We start from the raw sequence: 18,377 nt of genomic DNA on the forward strand, positions 1-18,377 counted from the left end.
ATAAGAGAGCTAACATAAAATTTCCATTAGAGTGCAAATTAATAAGAGTTTATTTAACTTTAGAGATTGGGAAGGATCAGATGCATGAGCCTAACAAGCCATTTTACTTTGGGGATGGGGAATTACTGGTGTATAAATCCCTCAGTTCTTCTTGGGAAGATAATTTAACGAGGTCATCAAAATGACTGGATGTCAGCTCCAGAATCTTGCCTTCCATTAAGAGGAATTAGGTATGGAAATCTCACTTTTGAATCATCTGCTGGTTATGGAATTCATGCACTTGGTGGCAAGATTTACTTGATGAAAAGATTGAGGATCAAGCTGTGCACTCCTAAATGTAAGCAATGTGACGGGATTCAGTTCTCAGCTCCCTCTCCTGCAGTGACAGTGTGGAATACCTGTCTGTGCTAGACATGACCTCTTCCATCTCAAATTAAAAGTGATGTAGTTGCTTGGCTGGTGCAGTGAGTCCTGGGATCATAAATAAATGAAATGCATTTTGATGAATGAGCACAGAAATGGTATCTTCATTTGACTAAGAAGAGATAATAACTAGTCATTGGGTCCAGCTGTGTCTTCATATGGGATTATTTCTCTTTCCTGTATGGTGTCAAAGGAGTCCAGTTTTATTTACTGTGAGGGTGGTGATGCCTCAGAACAGACTGCCCAGAGAAGCTGTGGATGCTCCATCCCTGGAAGTGTTCAAGGTCAGGTTGGATGGGGCTCTGAGAAACCTGGGATAGTGGGAGGTGTCCCTGCCCATGGTGGGGGATAGGAACAAGATGATCTTTAAGGTCTCCTCCAACCCAGGCCATCCTGTGATCCTAATATCCCAAACAACTTTCCCAACTGAGCTGTTTGCAGAAAAACACTGAAGTGGGAAAAAAAACTACCAAACTTTGTACTGAGACCTTAAGAAAGGTCTCAATGTAATTTTAGTCAGGGTTGTGTTTGGTAAAGACTTTAGGGACTGGCCTTGCTCCTCAAAGGAGGTGCCAAAAGAGTTGACATAAGTCTTGAAAGAGCTGGCATCCATCAGTACTGACAGAGAAGCAGGAGGGAGCTGAAGAGTCAGGACAGGCCATGGGTCATGATGACAGATAGTCATCTTGACATTTTTTTAAATCAAAGAACTTTCATTCACTCCAAATCCCACCAAACCTGAAAAAAACCCAAATGAAACCACACCAAACCACTGACAAATGAGTCTTTTCAATACAGCTGTGGCTCCTATATGTCCTCTAAAGGAGAAAAAACCCACCATTTTCTCTGTGTCTTTTTCAAGTATTTCTCAAGTTTTTGAAAGAAACCTTATGGAAAACCACCCCTTTGTAACTAAACGATGTGAAGTGCTTCTAGGGAAGCTCAGAGGCTGAAAGTACCCTATTGATCTTAACAAAGCTTGAGAACTACTGGACTGAGCAAATAAGTACCTTTGTCTCTTGCCCCTGTTTTTTTTTGGTCCCAAAAAGCAAGGCCAGCAGTGAGTGCTTACAAGAAATAATGGTGCCAGAACTGAGGGTATAAAGGAGAGGGACAACCATGAAAGGGGTCTGGTTTGGCTCCCTGCCTGCCTGTTGTAGTGCTGTAAAGCAGTCAGGTAAAGTGCTTTCCTGGAATACTCTGCCATTATCATATAGATGATCTCTGTAAGTAAATTTGTCCTGCTCAAACTCAAAAATCTCTTCTGAGTACAGTATTTTCCTGGGCCAGCCATCACGTAACTCCCCTGTCCCGTCTCTTTTTGCTATAAAACCCTTCTTTTGGCAATTTCTGTTGCAGTACCAACCATCTGTGATGGTCTCCTTACCTGTCCACCCCCTATTTTCACTTTATCACCCCCACTGACCCTGCAGGTCCACAGCCACTGTCTCTGTGCTGACCACAGGAAGAATATTTTCAGCAGCTCCTTCCCAGTATTTCCTTCTGTCTTCCATTGTCAAGATCCAGGACTCTTGCAGCCCTCCTGTGCCTCCATGTGCTGTGTGTTGTGTTCTCTCAATTGCTCTGCAGGTTGATAAATGTCTCTAAGTGTCTCATTATGCAATTAATTTCAATTGCAATTCCCATCATCTCTTCCCTTCTGCAGGCATGCGACCCAGCAGGAGACTAATAAAACCATCACCACCAGCACCAAAGCCATCAAGCAGCTGTCTGAGATTGTCAGAGGCTCATCCAGGGTATGTGCCAATCCGGGTGGTGCTGGGGGAGGGTGATGGGTCTTATGGAAGGAGGAATAATAAAAAAAAAAGAAGTGGTAGTGGGTGTTTTAAGGCTGTTGAACTCCATGGCTTGTTATAACTTCCTTTCCTGTGACACAGTAAATGCAGTTTTCACTTATAAATGACCCAGAGGAAAACAGCTGCAGAAACCAGTTCTTCTCCCAAAACTGCATCGTGTGGAATTGGAAATTGAGAACTCAGCAACAAGCCTTGGCCAGTTCACATTTATCTCAGTCTCACTCAGTTTGGGTGAAAATACACAAAAATCATCTGGCTCCACGTAAATTCGGCACTGGTTAAAGACTCAGTCGCGCAGTGGGTGCACTGGGGACTGGTGAGTTTGGAATTGTGTTGAAGTGTCTGGAAAAACCAAAGCCGTGGAATACATCTGGATATGACATTCACTCAGGGCTGAGTGTGCTGGTAAAAAGGCAGCTTTGGGGATAGATAAATACAGAGTGTGGCCAGATCAGAGCAGGACTTTGAGTTGCAATTTACCCCACAAAATCCCAGTGTTATATGGGCAGACTGGGATGTCATCAGTAGGTTCAATTCCTATGAGCAGCATCGTTACAGGGTGTGAATGATCCCCATCCCTTGGTCTCCAATGCGAAGATTGAACAAACAGGTTTCTGACCTTCCTACAAAACCCGTTACACTCCAGATATTCCTGCTGAATTTGACCTGTGGTTTGAATTGTGGGGAAGAACAGAAACATACTATGCGACCAAACTCCAACTGATGTGAGGGTAGAGGAGTTTGACCCACATAAAAGATGATTCAGCAACTGAATGACAATATGGACAATTCTACTTGATTCTGCCTGGCAGTTTTCTGTTATCTTCTTGCTTCCAGCATCCATATGGTTTCTAAGTCAGGAATTTGTCTGAATTGATGGTTTGTCCTCACTCACTTCCTACCATTTTCCAAAGTCCCGTGTTACTCCAGCTCTGTACTCACTGCCCTTCCACTGAGCAATAATGCTGCTCTAAACACACCACTCTTCTCTGTCCCAAGTGGGTTTTACAGCCTGGATTTATGGCACTTGCCAACAGGCAGATGAGATAAGGATTTAAAGGTTGAGTCACCCCAGGCTACCTTTGTAACATGTGGAGGACCCTGTGCAATCCAACCCACCTAAAAAAAAAATAGAATGGGTGATGGTCCATTCCAGAGGATGGGGAGGGAAGCCTGGAATGACTGTTTCCATATGTTGACATCAGACTTGTGCAGGCATCGGCCTTAATACCAGGATAGTTTTTAACACGTTACTTTGATTAGTGATGGACTATGAGGACTATTTTTTTCCTTTTCTTTCATAATTCCATCTGAGCTTGATGAAACAGAAGATGCTGTCTCGGAAATATGGGCATCTGGGCTTTTTTTTGTGCTGATCTCCTGGCTCCATTTTGTGACATAAATTGAGTCAAAAGGGGAATCAGGCAAGGTCACATTAAACCCAATTATAGTGCCACACAAGAATGTCATTATTTGCCCTTGAAGCCCATGCAGTGTCCACTAGGGACTCTCAGGAGAATAGTTTTTACTGTCATGGGGAGAAAAATTACTAAATTAAAGGGAAAATATTTAAAAGCTGAAGGAAATAGATACACAAACAGTTTTAGTAATATAAGAAATAAACTTGCTCCTCTCTATTGCGTTGCATAATAATTTTTTTGCTCCCTGGTCAATTAATTTAACAGATTTTATTTTTTTTAGCTCTTCTTTTCTAACACTGTGCATTTTAAGTAATTAAACCTACAAATTTTGATATAAAGCCTGTAGCCCTCATCCCTTACATAGAATAAATAGTTCTGGTGGATATTGGCTGCTGGTCAGTAAGTCCCTCTTGGGAATATGGGTAGGACTGCAAACTTTCCTCCCATAAAATTACTCACAGCAGGAAAAGCCTTCCATTAATTTAGAGCTTTATTATTCCTCACTAATCCATCTTTCTGTGGATTGTTTTGCATGCACACGCAGACAAAAAAATGTATTTTTTCCCTTTCTTCCTTATTTTCCACCAGCCCTGCACTGCCAACAACATGCACTGTGGGAATTCCTCTGACTTCCAATGAAGCTCCAAGTGCTGCTGGAGCTATTGGAGTCAGGATGCCCAACTGAGCAAATTGAGAGTACTTCAGGAGCAAAGATGCTGCTCTAAGTGGATCAGTGGGATACAAGGCAGGAGACTGATGTAAAATAGCACATGGCTATTTTAGGGCTTCATTCCAAAATAACCTCCAAGGATGTAAATAGACAGGCCTGTCAGGAATTCCATTTTTTTTGGTAGGATGGATGCTGGAGCATGAGATCAGCTCGCCAGGGTGGCAGTTTTATCTTATTTTCCATGTGTAACAAACATAAGGTTTATGGATCTTTATCTATAGAATGGCAATAATGATACTTTCCCTTCTCTAAAAATGGTTTTAAATCTTTAGATGAAGGACTGGAAGACTGGGATATTCTTCTGTGTTTGGAAATGATGCCATTAAAAATCGAAGATGTTTATCCCATCCTTTATGAAATGTGCTTTTGTATTCTTAGGCAGTTTTCTGGAACAGCTGAAATGGCTGTAAACTGAACAATTCTGAATTCTGAAATGGCTGTAAACTGAACATTTCTGTTCAGTAACTTTAGCGTAGGTTGGGCTTTGTTTGCTACTTGTATTTTAAGGTGACTTCCCACTTCCTTACAGTTCATTCCCCTCTGTAAAACCTGAATGCATGAACTCCTGCACATGTAAAATCTGAGATCCAGGGGGTAGAATAGTTCCAGGAGAATTTCCATCGCCTGTCACTGTTTGGGTTTAGTCACTCCATGTGAGAGCAGGGATTTTAACTCATGTTGGATGGTTACATCAGACTGACTGGGGTCTTCCTTCCAAGAACACTTTTGTTTAAAATATGGATTAGAATCTTACTGGAGCAAGCTCCAAACAGAAAGGTGGTGACATCTGGGCTCCTTGGAAAACATGAAGACAAATTGGTTTCTGACAATCAGGTGCTAGGCCAGGCAGAAGGAATGTTGTGGTTGATGGACCTCTCGATTCCAGTAAGTCTCCCATTGCCATCAAATGAGGTGATGATCATCCAAATAAAGGATTTTTATGGGAAGATCCCTTGGGTTATTTTCCCCAGTGATATACTGAATATGAAAGTGGCACTATTTTTAAGTGCTTTGTTCTGAAAGACCAAAGAATCACGTGCTCACTTCCTAGAAATAAAGTCTTGTCACATCCTGGCATCCCCTGTGAAATTTTTTAGGATACTATCTGTGCCCACCTTGTTTATTTGATGTCTCCCCCCAGGATAATTTTCCAGGGTTTCAGAGACACTCTACTACTTTATTTATCTCTACAGACCTGCTAACCAACCTTCTCTTCTCCCAAAACAGCAAGAGAGGCTCCAGCTGGACAGGCTGAAGAACCAGCTGTCGGATGCCATCCAGAGATACGGAGCTGTGCAGAAGGTGAGGGTCACTCTTGCTTCCACTCTTCCATCTGTGAGTTTGGGAATGTGTGAAGTGTGAGTGAACGTGACTCCTGGGAGCCTGGAGCATCTCCACAGGGCTGGCTACATGTGGTTTCCACCCTCTTTTCTTACTTTGTCTGTCAAGAAATCATAGAAAAGACTTTAAAGGTCATCGAGTCCAACCACCAATCCAGCACCATCTAAACCATGTCCTTAAGGGCCATATCCTCACATTTATTGAATACTTCCAGGGATGGTGTCTCAACCACTTCCCTGGGAAGCCTGTTCCAAAGCTTTACAACCTTTTCACTTACAAAATGCTTCCTAATATCCAATCTAAACCTCCCCTAGCACAACTTGAGAGCATTTCCTCTCATCTTGTTCCTCAGGGAAAGAGACCAATTCCCACCTCACTACAAGCTCCTTTCAGGGAGTTGTAGAGACCAATAAGGTCCCCGCTGAGGGTCCTTTTCTCCAAGAAAAAACACCTCCATCTCCCTCAGCTGCTCCTCACCAAACTTGTGCTCCAGACCCTTCCCCAGCTCTGTTGCCCTTCTCTGGGCACGCTCCAGCCCCTCAATGTCCTTCTTGCCATGAGGGTCCCAAACCTGAACCCAGGATTGAAGGTACCTCACCAGTGTCAAGTGCAGGGGGATGTATCATTGCTTTGGAGTATTCACACACATGGGACTACAGAACAACTCAGCAGCAGCTGAAAAGAAGAAAAAGTGTGCTTTTGCCAACTGTGTGTCTGGTAGGACTTTCAGTGCTTCATCTGGCTTAACCTTGATGTTATTTTGGTGTGAATTGATTGCACAATGCCCTTTTCACCTTTTCTGCTCCTAGAAAATGTGCAGGCAGCTTTGATAATTTAAATATTCCCCCCCACCTCTTCTGGCTCTACTGTGCTATATGGCTTTGCCAGAAAGTTTCTGAGCACGTCTTGTGGTTTGGATCTGTCACCAAGATCAAGCTGTTTAATAAAATAGAGCCTGAACTCCAGCTCCTTCATTTGCTTCTTGCTCACCCTGTTTACCCTGGGGAGGCTCCACTGATGAGCAGATTTGCTTTGCTTTTAAACACTGTAGTAATGACTTAAATTTAGCATCCTCAAACTGCTCCTCTCCCTGGCAGCAGCAAGTTTGCAGATATATCTGGATTAATCAAAAAACACAACCTGGACAAACTCTGATTCCTTTCTTATTTCACTTTAGTGAGTTTGATCCATGGCTGTAGCACATGGGAAGGATATATTGCATTTGTACAGTTGTAATGAAATTTGGCTGGCAACATGCACTTAATAATGTATCAATATGCACTTAATAATGGATCTTTATTTAAAAACCTCTGTGCTGATGGATTTGCCAACACTTGCTGCCTATGCCTTAAAAATAAACAAATAAAAAGATGTACATAAAATTGCACTTGTGTTGCATAATAACAATGCATTATCTCTAGTGTTGTGTCACATTTTAAATTATTTCTCTATCATATTCAAGAAACTAAATTTGGGTCCTTTAAATGAAATTATTTTTTCTGTTAAATGAGAAGTTGGAATGATTTGGGTAAAGAGCTCCACCCCCGTATGCACACACACTTTTTAATGCCTTTTTTTCCCAATGCTCATGAGTACAGTCCATCAGAACTGCACATACAGGTTTGATTTCTTTTATTTTAAAACCTGTCATCAATTCAGAGGTGCCAAAATTAACCAGTGCAGTTTGTGAATGCCCTGTTGCGTCAGGAAACCAATCTGAGTGGGAAATTGCTACTTATCCACGTCCTGGCTGTCATTCCTTAAATGCCTGATTCAGTTTTGATAACCTTGTCATCCTGGAAGCTTTGAAGGCTTTTAATGCCTGTAAGACCAAGCTTTTCAGTGCTATTATACTCCCTTTCTTTTTTTCTAAGTAGTAGGAGCTTTCTCTATGTCCTTTTCTTTAAAGAGCAGAAGAAATAGCTTTATATGACTCCTTCCCTAAATATTTGGACTGTTTTCTCAGCCATTTTCCCTCTTTTTTTTTTTTTATTTATTTTTCCTTTTCTTTTTAACAGAAAATAGCAGAGAAATCCAAAGCTTTGCTTCCCACTGGGCAGAGAAGCACCAAACAGGTAAGTTCATGTGTCTTTGTGTTTGACAGTAAGTACAGTGCTAAAAAAAGGCTATTTTCTACCACCACTAATGATGCTGAAGAGCTTGGTGCTCCTCCACTGCCTACACTGAAGCCAGTGAGGTGTTTTTCCAACAGGCATGTGTGACGTCTTTGGAGGTGGAGGATACAGGACTCAGGAAGAAAAGACTTATATAAGACCTGTTTAATTATTCCCTGCTTTTCTATTCTCGTGGGGCTGTTTTTCCATTCTTGATGGGAGTTTTTTCTACTCTGAAATTTATCAAAAAGCAGTCCTGTATCCTCTTTCACTTGGAAATCACATTCCAAGGACACTTTCATAGCTGGGAATGAGAGGAATTTTTATCAAACCTGTTCCCAGTTTTAAGAAAGATCATGTATTCTGCTTTCTTGTCTACTTTACACTGTGGTTAACTATTATATACATATGCAAATAGAGCCTTTTTATTCTCTTTTTACTCATATTAGGAACTTTTTCAATGAATAAATACTGTATGGAATCAGAATATATACATATATGTTCTGAGTTTTATATCCACATCCATACATACTGTGGTTACTGCATATATGGTGTATATGTTTATTTTCATATGTGCAAGTGTATGTATGTATAAAATATAATTAAATACATGGGTGCCTGTGAACATGTGCAAATTTTAAGAATATAAAGATATAAATATAGATGTATAGATATAAATATATGAAGATATGTATGTTTAAATATATATTTAAAGATACATACGTGTGTTCCCTTTCACAAACAGTAATGCAAAATATTATATATATAAAAGGGGGGGGTGTAAGAAATCACCACAGATTTCCAAGAGAGGTTTGATGTCAGGAGATCAGTTGGCTGCAGTAAGAATCCAACAGACATTAGGTTGGTCTCTCAAATCCTACGTGTTAAAAATTTGTAGGTATTTGTAACTGATCTCATGTCAGTAAAAAGCAGAATTCTCTGTCTAATTTCAGTGATTATTTCTGATATTCTTGATACTCTTTTAGAGCACAATCAACAGATTTTCTGCTTTCCTTATGGATTTTCATTCTTTACCTTGCTGTACCACCTGGTTTTCTATCACCTCCTTAATGGATATAAGAAATAGTTGTACTTTGTAACATTGATGCGTCTCTGTAAAGAAGGGTGGAATGATGCCACCAAAGATCCCAACATTAAGGCAAGTCAATGGACTAAAACTTTAATATTAACTACATTTCAAGTGATTACAATTCTACCTTGGACCAAAACTTTAATATTAACTAGATTTCAGGCAATTACAATTCTGCCTTGGACCAAAACTTTAATATTAATGAGATTTCAAGCAATTACATTTCTGCCTTAGGGCTTATTTTTGTGTGGTTTTAGGTGTCAGTGAAATGAAACTCAGGCCCCAAAGGACTGATGAATTCCTTTATCCTGGTTGGGAGTTACCACCACCACCTTTGGAGTGATTGTGCACAGATGTCACTATTCAGCTGCGAGTTTATAAAAATTATCCAGCTTATTTTTGCCCATCAGCTGCTGATCTGTGATGACCATGGTCACAAACATCCTGTCCTTTAACTGTGGTCCAATCCAACATACAGTAAATATTTATTGGGTTTGATGGTTGAGCTCAGAGATAAGGAGGGTCATTTTGTGCAAATTAGTTTGTGATTTGTTTTCATGCTTTATTGCATTGTTTCTTGGGCTTTTAACTAACTTTGTTAGACTTTTGTTGGTGGAGTGGATTGCAGAGGAGGGAACAGCTCTGATCTTACCTGGGCTACCATGTGGTTTCATGGTCATAGCTATTCCATAGGATTTGGGACACTGCTGGCTATTAACAAGTGTAAATAGGATGAAGAGTGCTAATTAGTGCACCTGGAGCAAGCCTGGATGAAATCAACTTTTTTGGTGTATTGACGATGGTTGATGACTCCAAAAATAACCTTCTCTGGAAGTGAATGGAGTTTTAATGGAGGGAAAAAAAAAGGATGTCAGACAGAAATACTCAAATCTTGAGGCAAGTAATGGTGTGGTTGGAAGAAAAGGGAGGCTGGAGGAAGAAGAGGACAGACAAATCCCTTTGCATTAAAACAGGTAAGAATACAAGCACTAGGGGACTGTAGCAGTGCCAATCTGGTGTGGGACAGGCAGCATCAGCAGAGATTGAGTTGGATCAGCTGCAGGTTGTTTCTTCTTGTGGCTGTCACTTGCTGGGGGTTTCAGTGAATTGTAGAAAAGGAGGTTGTATTTTGCCCTTGGTGAGATGGTTCTGACTCAGAAATAGGCTGGATCACGCTCAAGAGCACATGCAGTGACACTTGCTCGGGCTGGGGACGAAGGAGTCTTCATGCAAACTGCTTGAAAAGGATGAAAATTCAGTCACATCCACTTCAACTTCCCTATACTTTTGCAGCTTCACGTCTTCTCTTTTTCCTCCTTCAAGCACAAAAAGGGGAGAAATTAGAAGTACAGAACCTGCTGAAGGCAACGCAGTGATTGGTTTTTACTTATTATTTTCCCAGCTGCAGTTTGGTCAGGACAGGCAGAATTATAGTTCCCACAGGAACTGGAGCCTGACCACTATGTGCATGTAATGCAAAATTCTACATATGTTCAGGAGACCTGATTTATGGGTCCTGTGAAACCACAGAGTGACTCGGTGCAGACTCAGTCTTGATTCAAACACTATTTTCCTACAGGGCTTTGTTCTATTTTATTTATGCTTTAATTTATTACAGCAAGTTGTAAGAGGCCTGAAGAATGCTTGTTTTTCTAGATGCATGTCCCTGTAGTTCCCCTCTTCCATTGGTGAGTGGGAAAGATAAGATGTTTGGTAACATAAACCCTAATAATTTCCGTTTAGGGAGCAATTGATTCCCTAGACCCACATAACAGGTAAAAATTACCAAGTGAAGCTTTGGGAGAATTAGTTTCCTGCCCATTGTGGTTTGCTGTAAGTACTCTTTAATTGAGTTTATTTGTTTATAGAAGCAAAATAAAAGCATTGATCCAAAATTCCTTGAAGCCTGAAGTTATATAAATTCTTAATCAAATATGTGTTTGTAGGAATGTGCTTGTTTATAGACAAATCAATGTAGTTCTGTGGGTGCATATATTGAAAGACACAATTTTTTACTGCACTAAATGATCATTGTTGAACGTGCCTTGTGGCAACTATTAAAAAATAAAAAAAGTCCCTTCCCTTGAATCTGTGAAAGTAATTTTAAATATTCACCCACTGGCCAAAATGAGACCTCAGAAGGCTCATTAAGAGAGTGCCCAGGGGAATCCTGGAAAGGAGTTTTCAATTTAGGGGAATTGCTGGTGCAGCAAACAGAGACAATGTTTGGTGATATGGTCACCTCTGCTTTCTGACTGTGTGTGGAGCAGATGGGCTTCAAATCCCACTTCTCCTCCTGAACACACCGTGGTAAAAAACCAATTGTTCCTCCTTCCAGACAGAGCCCACTGTAGGAGAGGGAATATTTCAGGTGTCCCCTGGAGCCTGGGATGGTGTGGTCAGGGCTAGGAGAGGCTGGACAGCTGAGCAGACATAGGTGAAAGCCATTTCTTGGGTGAAATCCATCTCACAGTGCAACAACTGGATAGAATATAATATGATAATGCTTTAAGAGCACAGAATAGATTATTCATAATATTAAAATAATGAATGATAGCCTGAGGAAAACTCACAACAGCCAATAATGTCTCTGAGCACAGGAGATGAAAAGAATCCTTCTTTTTAATTCTTATTTTAATTCTTTATAATTATTGTGCATCCAACATCATCTGCTTCCAATAGGAAGAACCTGTTACGTGCTCATGGTTGAATAAATTCTAGTTCCAGATATTAAACCCAGGAGCAGACAAGGCTGAGAAGCTGAAGGCTCCCCAGAATTCATCTTTGTTAGTTCCTGGCAGGGATGGCTGAGTTTCTTCATCCTTTAAGGCATCTGTGACATGTCTTTGGGCCACCTCCATCCTTCCTGGATCCTCACTGACCACACTGAGCCATCTCAGTCATCCGAGCAACCTGGTCTACTGGAAGGTGTCCCTGTCCATGGCAAGGGGTTGGAAATGATCTTTCAGGTCCCTTCCAACCCAAACCATTCTGTGATTCCATGAAATTCTATCTTCTCAGCTAAAGAGGAGCAAAGTGGTCTTTCTCACCATGTAGACTTTGTGGGTGGTTCCCCCAAGGGAGTGGGAGAAGGAGAAGCACAGGCTCTGTTTGAGCCGGGGAATGAGTTTTAAAATAAAAACCACATCAAAAATCTGAACAGACTTTTTTTTTTTTTTTCCTGAAGGAAACTTTTCCTGGCAATATTTAGAAATTAAAATTACAGTAATTGTCATAGTTTAATGGCATCCCTCTTCATTTCCTGCTGCTCATGGGGAGAGGGAAGGATAATTACTGCTGTGGAACATGGCAGTTGCCATAAAGATGCCTTTGTTTCCTATTCCATAAGCCTACTTGACCCATCTCTCAGAGGTCACTAAATTATGTTTCTTAGGAGCACAAAGATGGGTAATAAACCTCTATTTGCATATACAAGCTTTTTTTCTCCTGACTGCATCAATTTATTCTTGCTTTAAGTGGACTTCCTTCTCACAGGAAGCATCATTTCTCTCTTCCTTCCTGTGTTTATGAAGTTGTTCTTTTTTGTGTGATTAGAGTAAAATTCTCATTTTGGGGGCAGCAAGATCCAATCCTTGTGCCTTTATGGGAGAATAATTTTTTGGCAATAATATCTGCATAAACTGCACATATGTATGTGTGTGTGGAATGACTGTAGTTATTTGGGCTTCTATTTTTACCAGGTCCTTAAGATGGTAGAAGTTGTATAAGCACAGCTACTACATTGTGCCACCCTGAGGATCTCACAGGCTCAGCAAACACCACCAGGCTATTTTGAATAATTAACTATGAGTTTGTGATGCAGTAGGTTCTCCTCATGCTGAAAGTCCAAAGATGTTTGAAACTGTCTTCAAAATTTGCAGGAGGTTGTGCTCTGTATTTTCCTGAAATGCAAAATTTAATTTCTCACAATCAAAATACAGCTTTTGCCCCGTCAAATGGAGCTTTTTATTTACACATTTATCTTATTGACTCCAACATCTTATCTCAGAGCTCATCCCAGTTCTAAATGCTCCAGACTGTCTGCTCTATCTCAGGAAATCAAGCCTTGGCTTTGGTGATAATTTATCTTGCATGTGTGGTAGTAATTGCTGTGTCTTCTCAAGGTCGTTTAGGATGCAGCTCCTCCTGTAAAAAGTGTTATTTCAATAATGTCAACTTTGTTTTAAATGACTGTGCATCCATTAAAAGCCATATTGTAATCAGCCCACTCCCCTGTTCCCAGGGCTGTCAATACCGAGCATTTAAATCACACAGTTATTTTTTTCTTGACTTTACTGAAGTGTGGGCTTTTGTTTGGTTTTTGATTTTTAATTTTTATTTTTTTTTAAGGCAGTCATTTAAAGCAATTTTCTTAAGAAAATTTAAATATTTTCTTTTTCTGCCTGTTTGGCAGTAGAGAAATGGATTCTAATAAAGGGATTTCTTAAGTGGATGGAAATAGACTCACGCCTAATTTTTTTATTTGTTCCTTATATTCTCAAGGGAGGTGGAATCTATTCTGAATGTCCCAAAGTACTGTTCTTGCACTGCTTTCAATGTGTCTGAGAAGGGAAGGTCTTTTCTCCTCAGCATGCCTACGATCTTGAAAAAAAATTCCAGTGGGCTTTGTAGGCACAGAACTTCACTAACTAACCACTAAACTCCCTTTTCGTCAGGGAGGTAGCATTTTGCAACTGTAAAAGATAAAAGAAAGAATCCTCCATCCTTGAGGGCAATAAAACCTGCACTACAGACCTTGGGAAAACACCTGTATTCCTGGTGCTGCTGGTGCACAGGTTTGATGGGACATCAGGAGTGCTCAGGGTTTCAGTGTTGCATGTAAGAAACACCTCAAATCCTACTATATCTTTAAAGGACATAATTAGCAAAGACTAGAGGTGTGAGCTTCCAAAAACATTCCAGTCTCCTCATTCTACAAAAGAAGAAAAGACCAAGTCTATATAAAGGTTTGGGGGGAATTCCTAAATTGCCCAAACAACTTGAGCTTTGTGGATTTTCCTCAGCAATCCCCTGTCACAGGATCAGCCCACTTTTCTTACCTGTGTCTGCTGATGAAACCAGAAACTGCAGCTGCCTCTACCAGAACTCGAGCAAAGGACTCACTGTTCGTTCCCTGGGTTTGGGGTTAGTTAAGTTGTTGGTTTTGTTTTTGTTTTTGTTTTTTCAGTTTGGTTGTTTCCCTGTGGATTTGGTTTTGTTGGGTTTTTTTTGTTTTTTTTCCTAATTGTTTTTTCCTTTAGTTTGAGTGAGAAAGGACAGAGGTTTTTGTGTGGGCAGAGGATGAAGGCGAGGGAAGGGTTTCTTTTGTCTGGAGCCTCCTCCACAGCAGCTCTGAAGCCTCTCTGCTCTACCCCAGCTCTGAGTCACCGCCAGAGCCCTGGCACAATCCAAAGGGTTGTTTTGTCTGGAATGAGACAGTCCGACCACCCAGCTCTGCCACCACTTGCTTTTGTACTCCCACATCCTGGGAGACGCTTCCTCTCACCCTGAGGGGGGTGGGGTGTGTGGGAAATGGTGGCACTGGGGTCGGGTGGAGGCGTTTGAGGCCGCGGGATCAAACAGTGCCCTGAACACTCTGTGCTAACAGGAGCAAGCACCTTCACAGAGAGCACATCCTGACTGTGCCCAGGGGCTGGGACAGACAGCTCAGCTGGTGCCCACATTGTTGTTCTTCCAGAGCTGCAGGCAGCAAATAGTTTTCCTCACTGCTTGCAGTGTCTGCCTGGGTAGTTGCTGTGCTCCTGTCTCGTGGATCATAAGATGGTTTTCTTTGGAATTGGCCTCAAAAATCATCCAGTTCCAACCCCCTGCCATGGGCAGGGACACCTTCCACTAGACCAGGTTGCTCAGAGCCCCATCCAGCCTGGTCTTGGACTCTTCCAGGGATGGGGCATCCACAGCTTCTCTATTCCAGGGCCTCACCACTCTCACAGGGAGAATTCTTTCCAAGTATCTCACCTAAATCTACCCTCCTTCAGCTTAAAGCCATTCGCCCTTGTCCTATCCCTCCATGCCCTTGCAAAAAACCCTCTCCAGCCTTCCTGTAGGCCCCCTTTAGATACTGCCAGCTGCTAAATTTAAAGGATATTGAAAATACACATGCCTTCATGCCAAATCAGGGTAATTCTTGGAGGGGATCTCTGCACCTGTAAGGATGGGAAATGGATTTTTCGCCTGTTGCATGAGATCCAGACTTTGTCTCAATGAGTTCAGAATCCTCTTATCTCTTGAGTGCTGCTTTTTACACAGTGAGTGTGGACAGTTCATGCTTTAAGTCAGCACTGCTGGCACAGATTTGTATATCTATAAATATATATGTATCTCTGTAGATATCTACATCTCCGTCAATATAAATAAATAAAAATAAACCCCAACATTAAATATAAATACAGTGACAGTTGTGGCCAGTTGGATGGACACTCACCTTGCTGGGAGAGCTTTGTCCTTGCATGCAGCTTTTCTGGACAGTGAGGGTCACCTCTGGCAGCATTGTCAGAGCTGTACTGACAGCAGTGTAAGAGGAGAGCAAACACAGGCCAAGATCCCAGAGCTGATGAAATGTAGGCTGGGTCTGCAGGACGTGTGTGGCTGTGATGGCAGTACTATAATTACAAAAACTGAATAAAAAGCTTGAATTTTGTTCACTCTCTGGGCTTGTCTCCTCTGTATATTCCTTTTTTTTTTTTTTCCAGAAGCATAATGATGTAGTGAGTGTTTCTGCCCACTGCAAGTGGAAGTGGTTTGTGCTGATTGTGAGGGGGATGTTCATAGGACCCCTTCCATGTCCCCTCCTTCAACCCCACCTTCCAGGGGCTGCATTGCAAGAGTCCAAGTTGACTTTTGCCCTGGCAAAGATCATGCAGCAACTGGAGTAACAAATGTGAAACCTTCCTGAGTGTGTCACCTTGCTCCAAAGTGAATGCAGTGTTATGTAATACATTTAAACCCCTCCTGTGGAGATGGATTATTGAAAGGAAGGAAATTCTATTCTTCTAAACCCACTTTGATGGCTGCATTTATCACATGATTAAATGGGGACAGCAGTGGTATTTTCCCATGAAAAAAATGTGTTTGGAAATATGTTAACCCTTCCTTCACCACAGTGGAGACAAAAAGTAATATTTAGTGACCTTTCTAAGGCCCATCTTATTTGTTTTCAGGGTTTAAATAACCAATGTTATACTCACTGTAAAATTTAAAGGCATTTAATCCCTTTCACTCCTGTGTGGAGGGGAATGCTGTTACCTCCAGTTATCACCTGTGAAATCATTGAATCATAGAATCATGGAATGGTTTGAGTTGGAAGGGACCTTAAAAGTCATCTTGTTCCACCCCCCTACCATGGGGTGGAACAATCCCAGGTTGCTCCAAGCCCCGTCCAACCTGGCCTTGGACACTTCCAGGGATGGGGCAGCCAGAGCTTCTCTGAACAACCTGTTCCAGTCCCTCACCACCCTCACAGTAATTTTTTTTCCCCCTAATATCTAATCTAAACCTACTCTCTTTCAGTTTGAAGCCATTCCTCCTTGTTCTGTCATTCCATGCTCTTTTAAAAAATTGTTTCTCTCAATCTTTCTTGTCGCCTCCCCTCAGGTACTGAAAGGCTTCAGTCAGATCGCTCCAAAGCTCTCTCTTTTCCAGGTTGAACAATCCCAATTCTCTCAGCCTTTCCTCATAGGAGAGGTGCTTCACCCCTCTAACCAACCTGGTGGCCTCCTCTGGAGGAGCATCACTGCCATGTGATGCTCCAGGTATTGCACATAACCAGCCCCCAAATTGACCTGGCACAGTAAGGCAGACTTGCCATCTTAGACTCTTTCAATTGGTCGCAGTTATTCCTGATTTAATGAAAACACAAGGAAACAGAGCATCACACTTTGAATTTTGATTGCTTATTCTGTTACTTAGTTCTGGAGCCCAGCTGAAAACCGTAATTCGAGTTTGTGTTATTTTTGGTAAATTAAACTTCACCTTCACTTTTAATGGTAACCCAGGATTCTGAAATACCTTTGGAGTCAAATCATAAAGCTGGACATATATCAGAGGGGTAATTTATATATATTTTCTTTATGAAGTACAGCAGGATCTGTAAGATAAGGCATGTGCTGCAGATAACGTTTCAAGTAGTTATTTTTGAGCTGATAGCAAGAGTCTGGGTGATAAATAAAATCAATGTGTTCACCTAAACACAGGCAGAGCTCTTCCATTGTAACTCTCACAAACTTGTCAATTTGAGAAGGTGTCTGTGTAGTGAGTAATTCCCTTAATTTTAAGAGACTTTTTCATCTGATTGTCCCCAGTCTGAAATGAGATGGTGGTTCACAGCATATACCATGGACAAATGCTGATGAAAACTCCCAAGATATGCTTTCTTAGATGAGAATGGAATGGAGTTGGACTTGCTGATCCTTATGGGTCCTCTCTTACTTGAGTTATTCTATGATTTCTATGAATGAAAACAGTGAGCCACGAGTGTTGCTCATCACTGTTACTGTCAGGAGCAAATCCAAATTGTGGGGCTGGTACCTGCCTAGAATCCCCCTTGTCCCTGTTCATCCCTGTAAATGCTAATGAATCCTGGGGGAAGGGATGCAGCCAAGCCTTCACAGATATTCTCCTCTTGTGGGTGTTCACATGGCCAATTTGTCATTTCAGCAGCGAGATGACAGGATGCATCTCACTGTTTCCCCTCCAGCAAAGCACAGCAAAGCTTTGCACTGTTCTCTTCATTAATCCTCTTTAATTAGAGCCGTGTTACCATATGATGCCCTGGGATTAGCATTAGGCAGTTGGTCACTCCACTGAGCCTTGAATCAAATGGGTTTGGTGAAAGAGGACTTTGTCCCTGCTCCCTAAATCAGTTAAGGCCTCAATCTCATCTTTTGGTGCTCCACTTTGGTACTTTTCTTCTCCAGATGCTGGAAAGGAGCTGGGAATGGTAGAGCAAGGAAGTTTTTACCTCATAGGAAATAAAAGTTGATCTTCTGGCCCTGTTTATGCAGCTTCCCAAAACCAAACTCACACCACAGACAGGAGGTTCCCAAGGTCCTCCTTGGCACAGAGATCATGCCATGGAAAAACCCCTAATGGACATATGGAGAAGCTGAATGAAAATGTGACAAAAATGTTTATTTCCATGAACCTAGTTTTCCATGAGGGAGAGCTGAAAATCCTGCTTCCAATCTGTGCAAGCCCTGGATTTGTTGTGAGCTGTGGTTTGCACACCTCACTTGGATGAAAATAAAAGATTCAGTATTTTATTTTCTGCCTTTGGTCAGCCTGTGAAGCTCCTGAGTGGTGATAAAACTATTGAGATGCCTCCCAGAACCTTAACTCAATATTACACTTGACACAACTGAGTCTCTTGAACTGCAGTGTTTTTTACTTTAAGAAGGATTTTCCCCTTTCCTTTCCATTTCC

The 18,377-nt window shown here is 41.6% G+C and overlaps 1 protein-coding gene across 5 annotated transcripts in view; it reads left to right on the forward strand.

The window, feature by feature from the left end:
• Window positions 1–18,377, forward strand: part of TSNARE1 (t-SNARE domain containing 1) — a 473,885-nt gene that overhangs the window by 211,169 nt on the left and 244,339 nt on the right. For all 5 annotated transcript variants that reach the window (XM_027665127.1, XM_027665131.1, XM_027665128.1 and 2 more), the window contains 3 exons: window positions 2,090–2,180; window positions 5,619–5,693; window positions 7,751–7,807. In XM_027665127.1, the coding sequence (XP_027520928.1) occupies window positions 2,090–2,180; window positions 5,619–5,693; window positions 7,751–7,807 (223 nt within the window). The remainder of the gene's footprint in view (window positions 1–2,089; window positions 2,181–5,618; window positions 5,694–7,750; window positions 7,808–18,377) is intronic.

This window comes from Corapipo altera, unplaced genomic scaffold (assembly GCF_003945725.1).
Source record: "Corapipo altera isolate COAL_440 unplaced genomic scaffold, ASM394572v1 267, whole genome shotgun sequence".
NCBI classification, from domain to species: Eukaryota; Metazoa; Chordata; class Aves; order Passeriformes; family Pipridae; genus Corapipo; species Corapipo altera.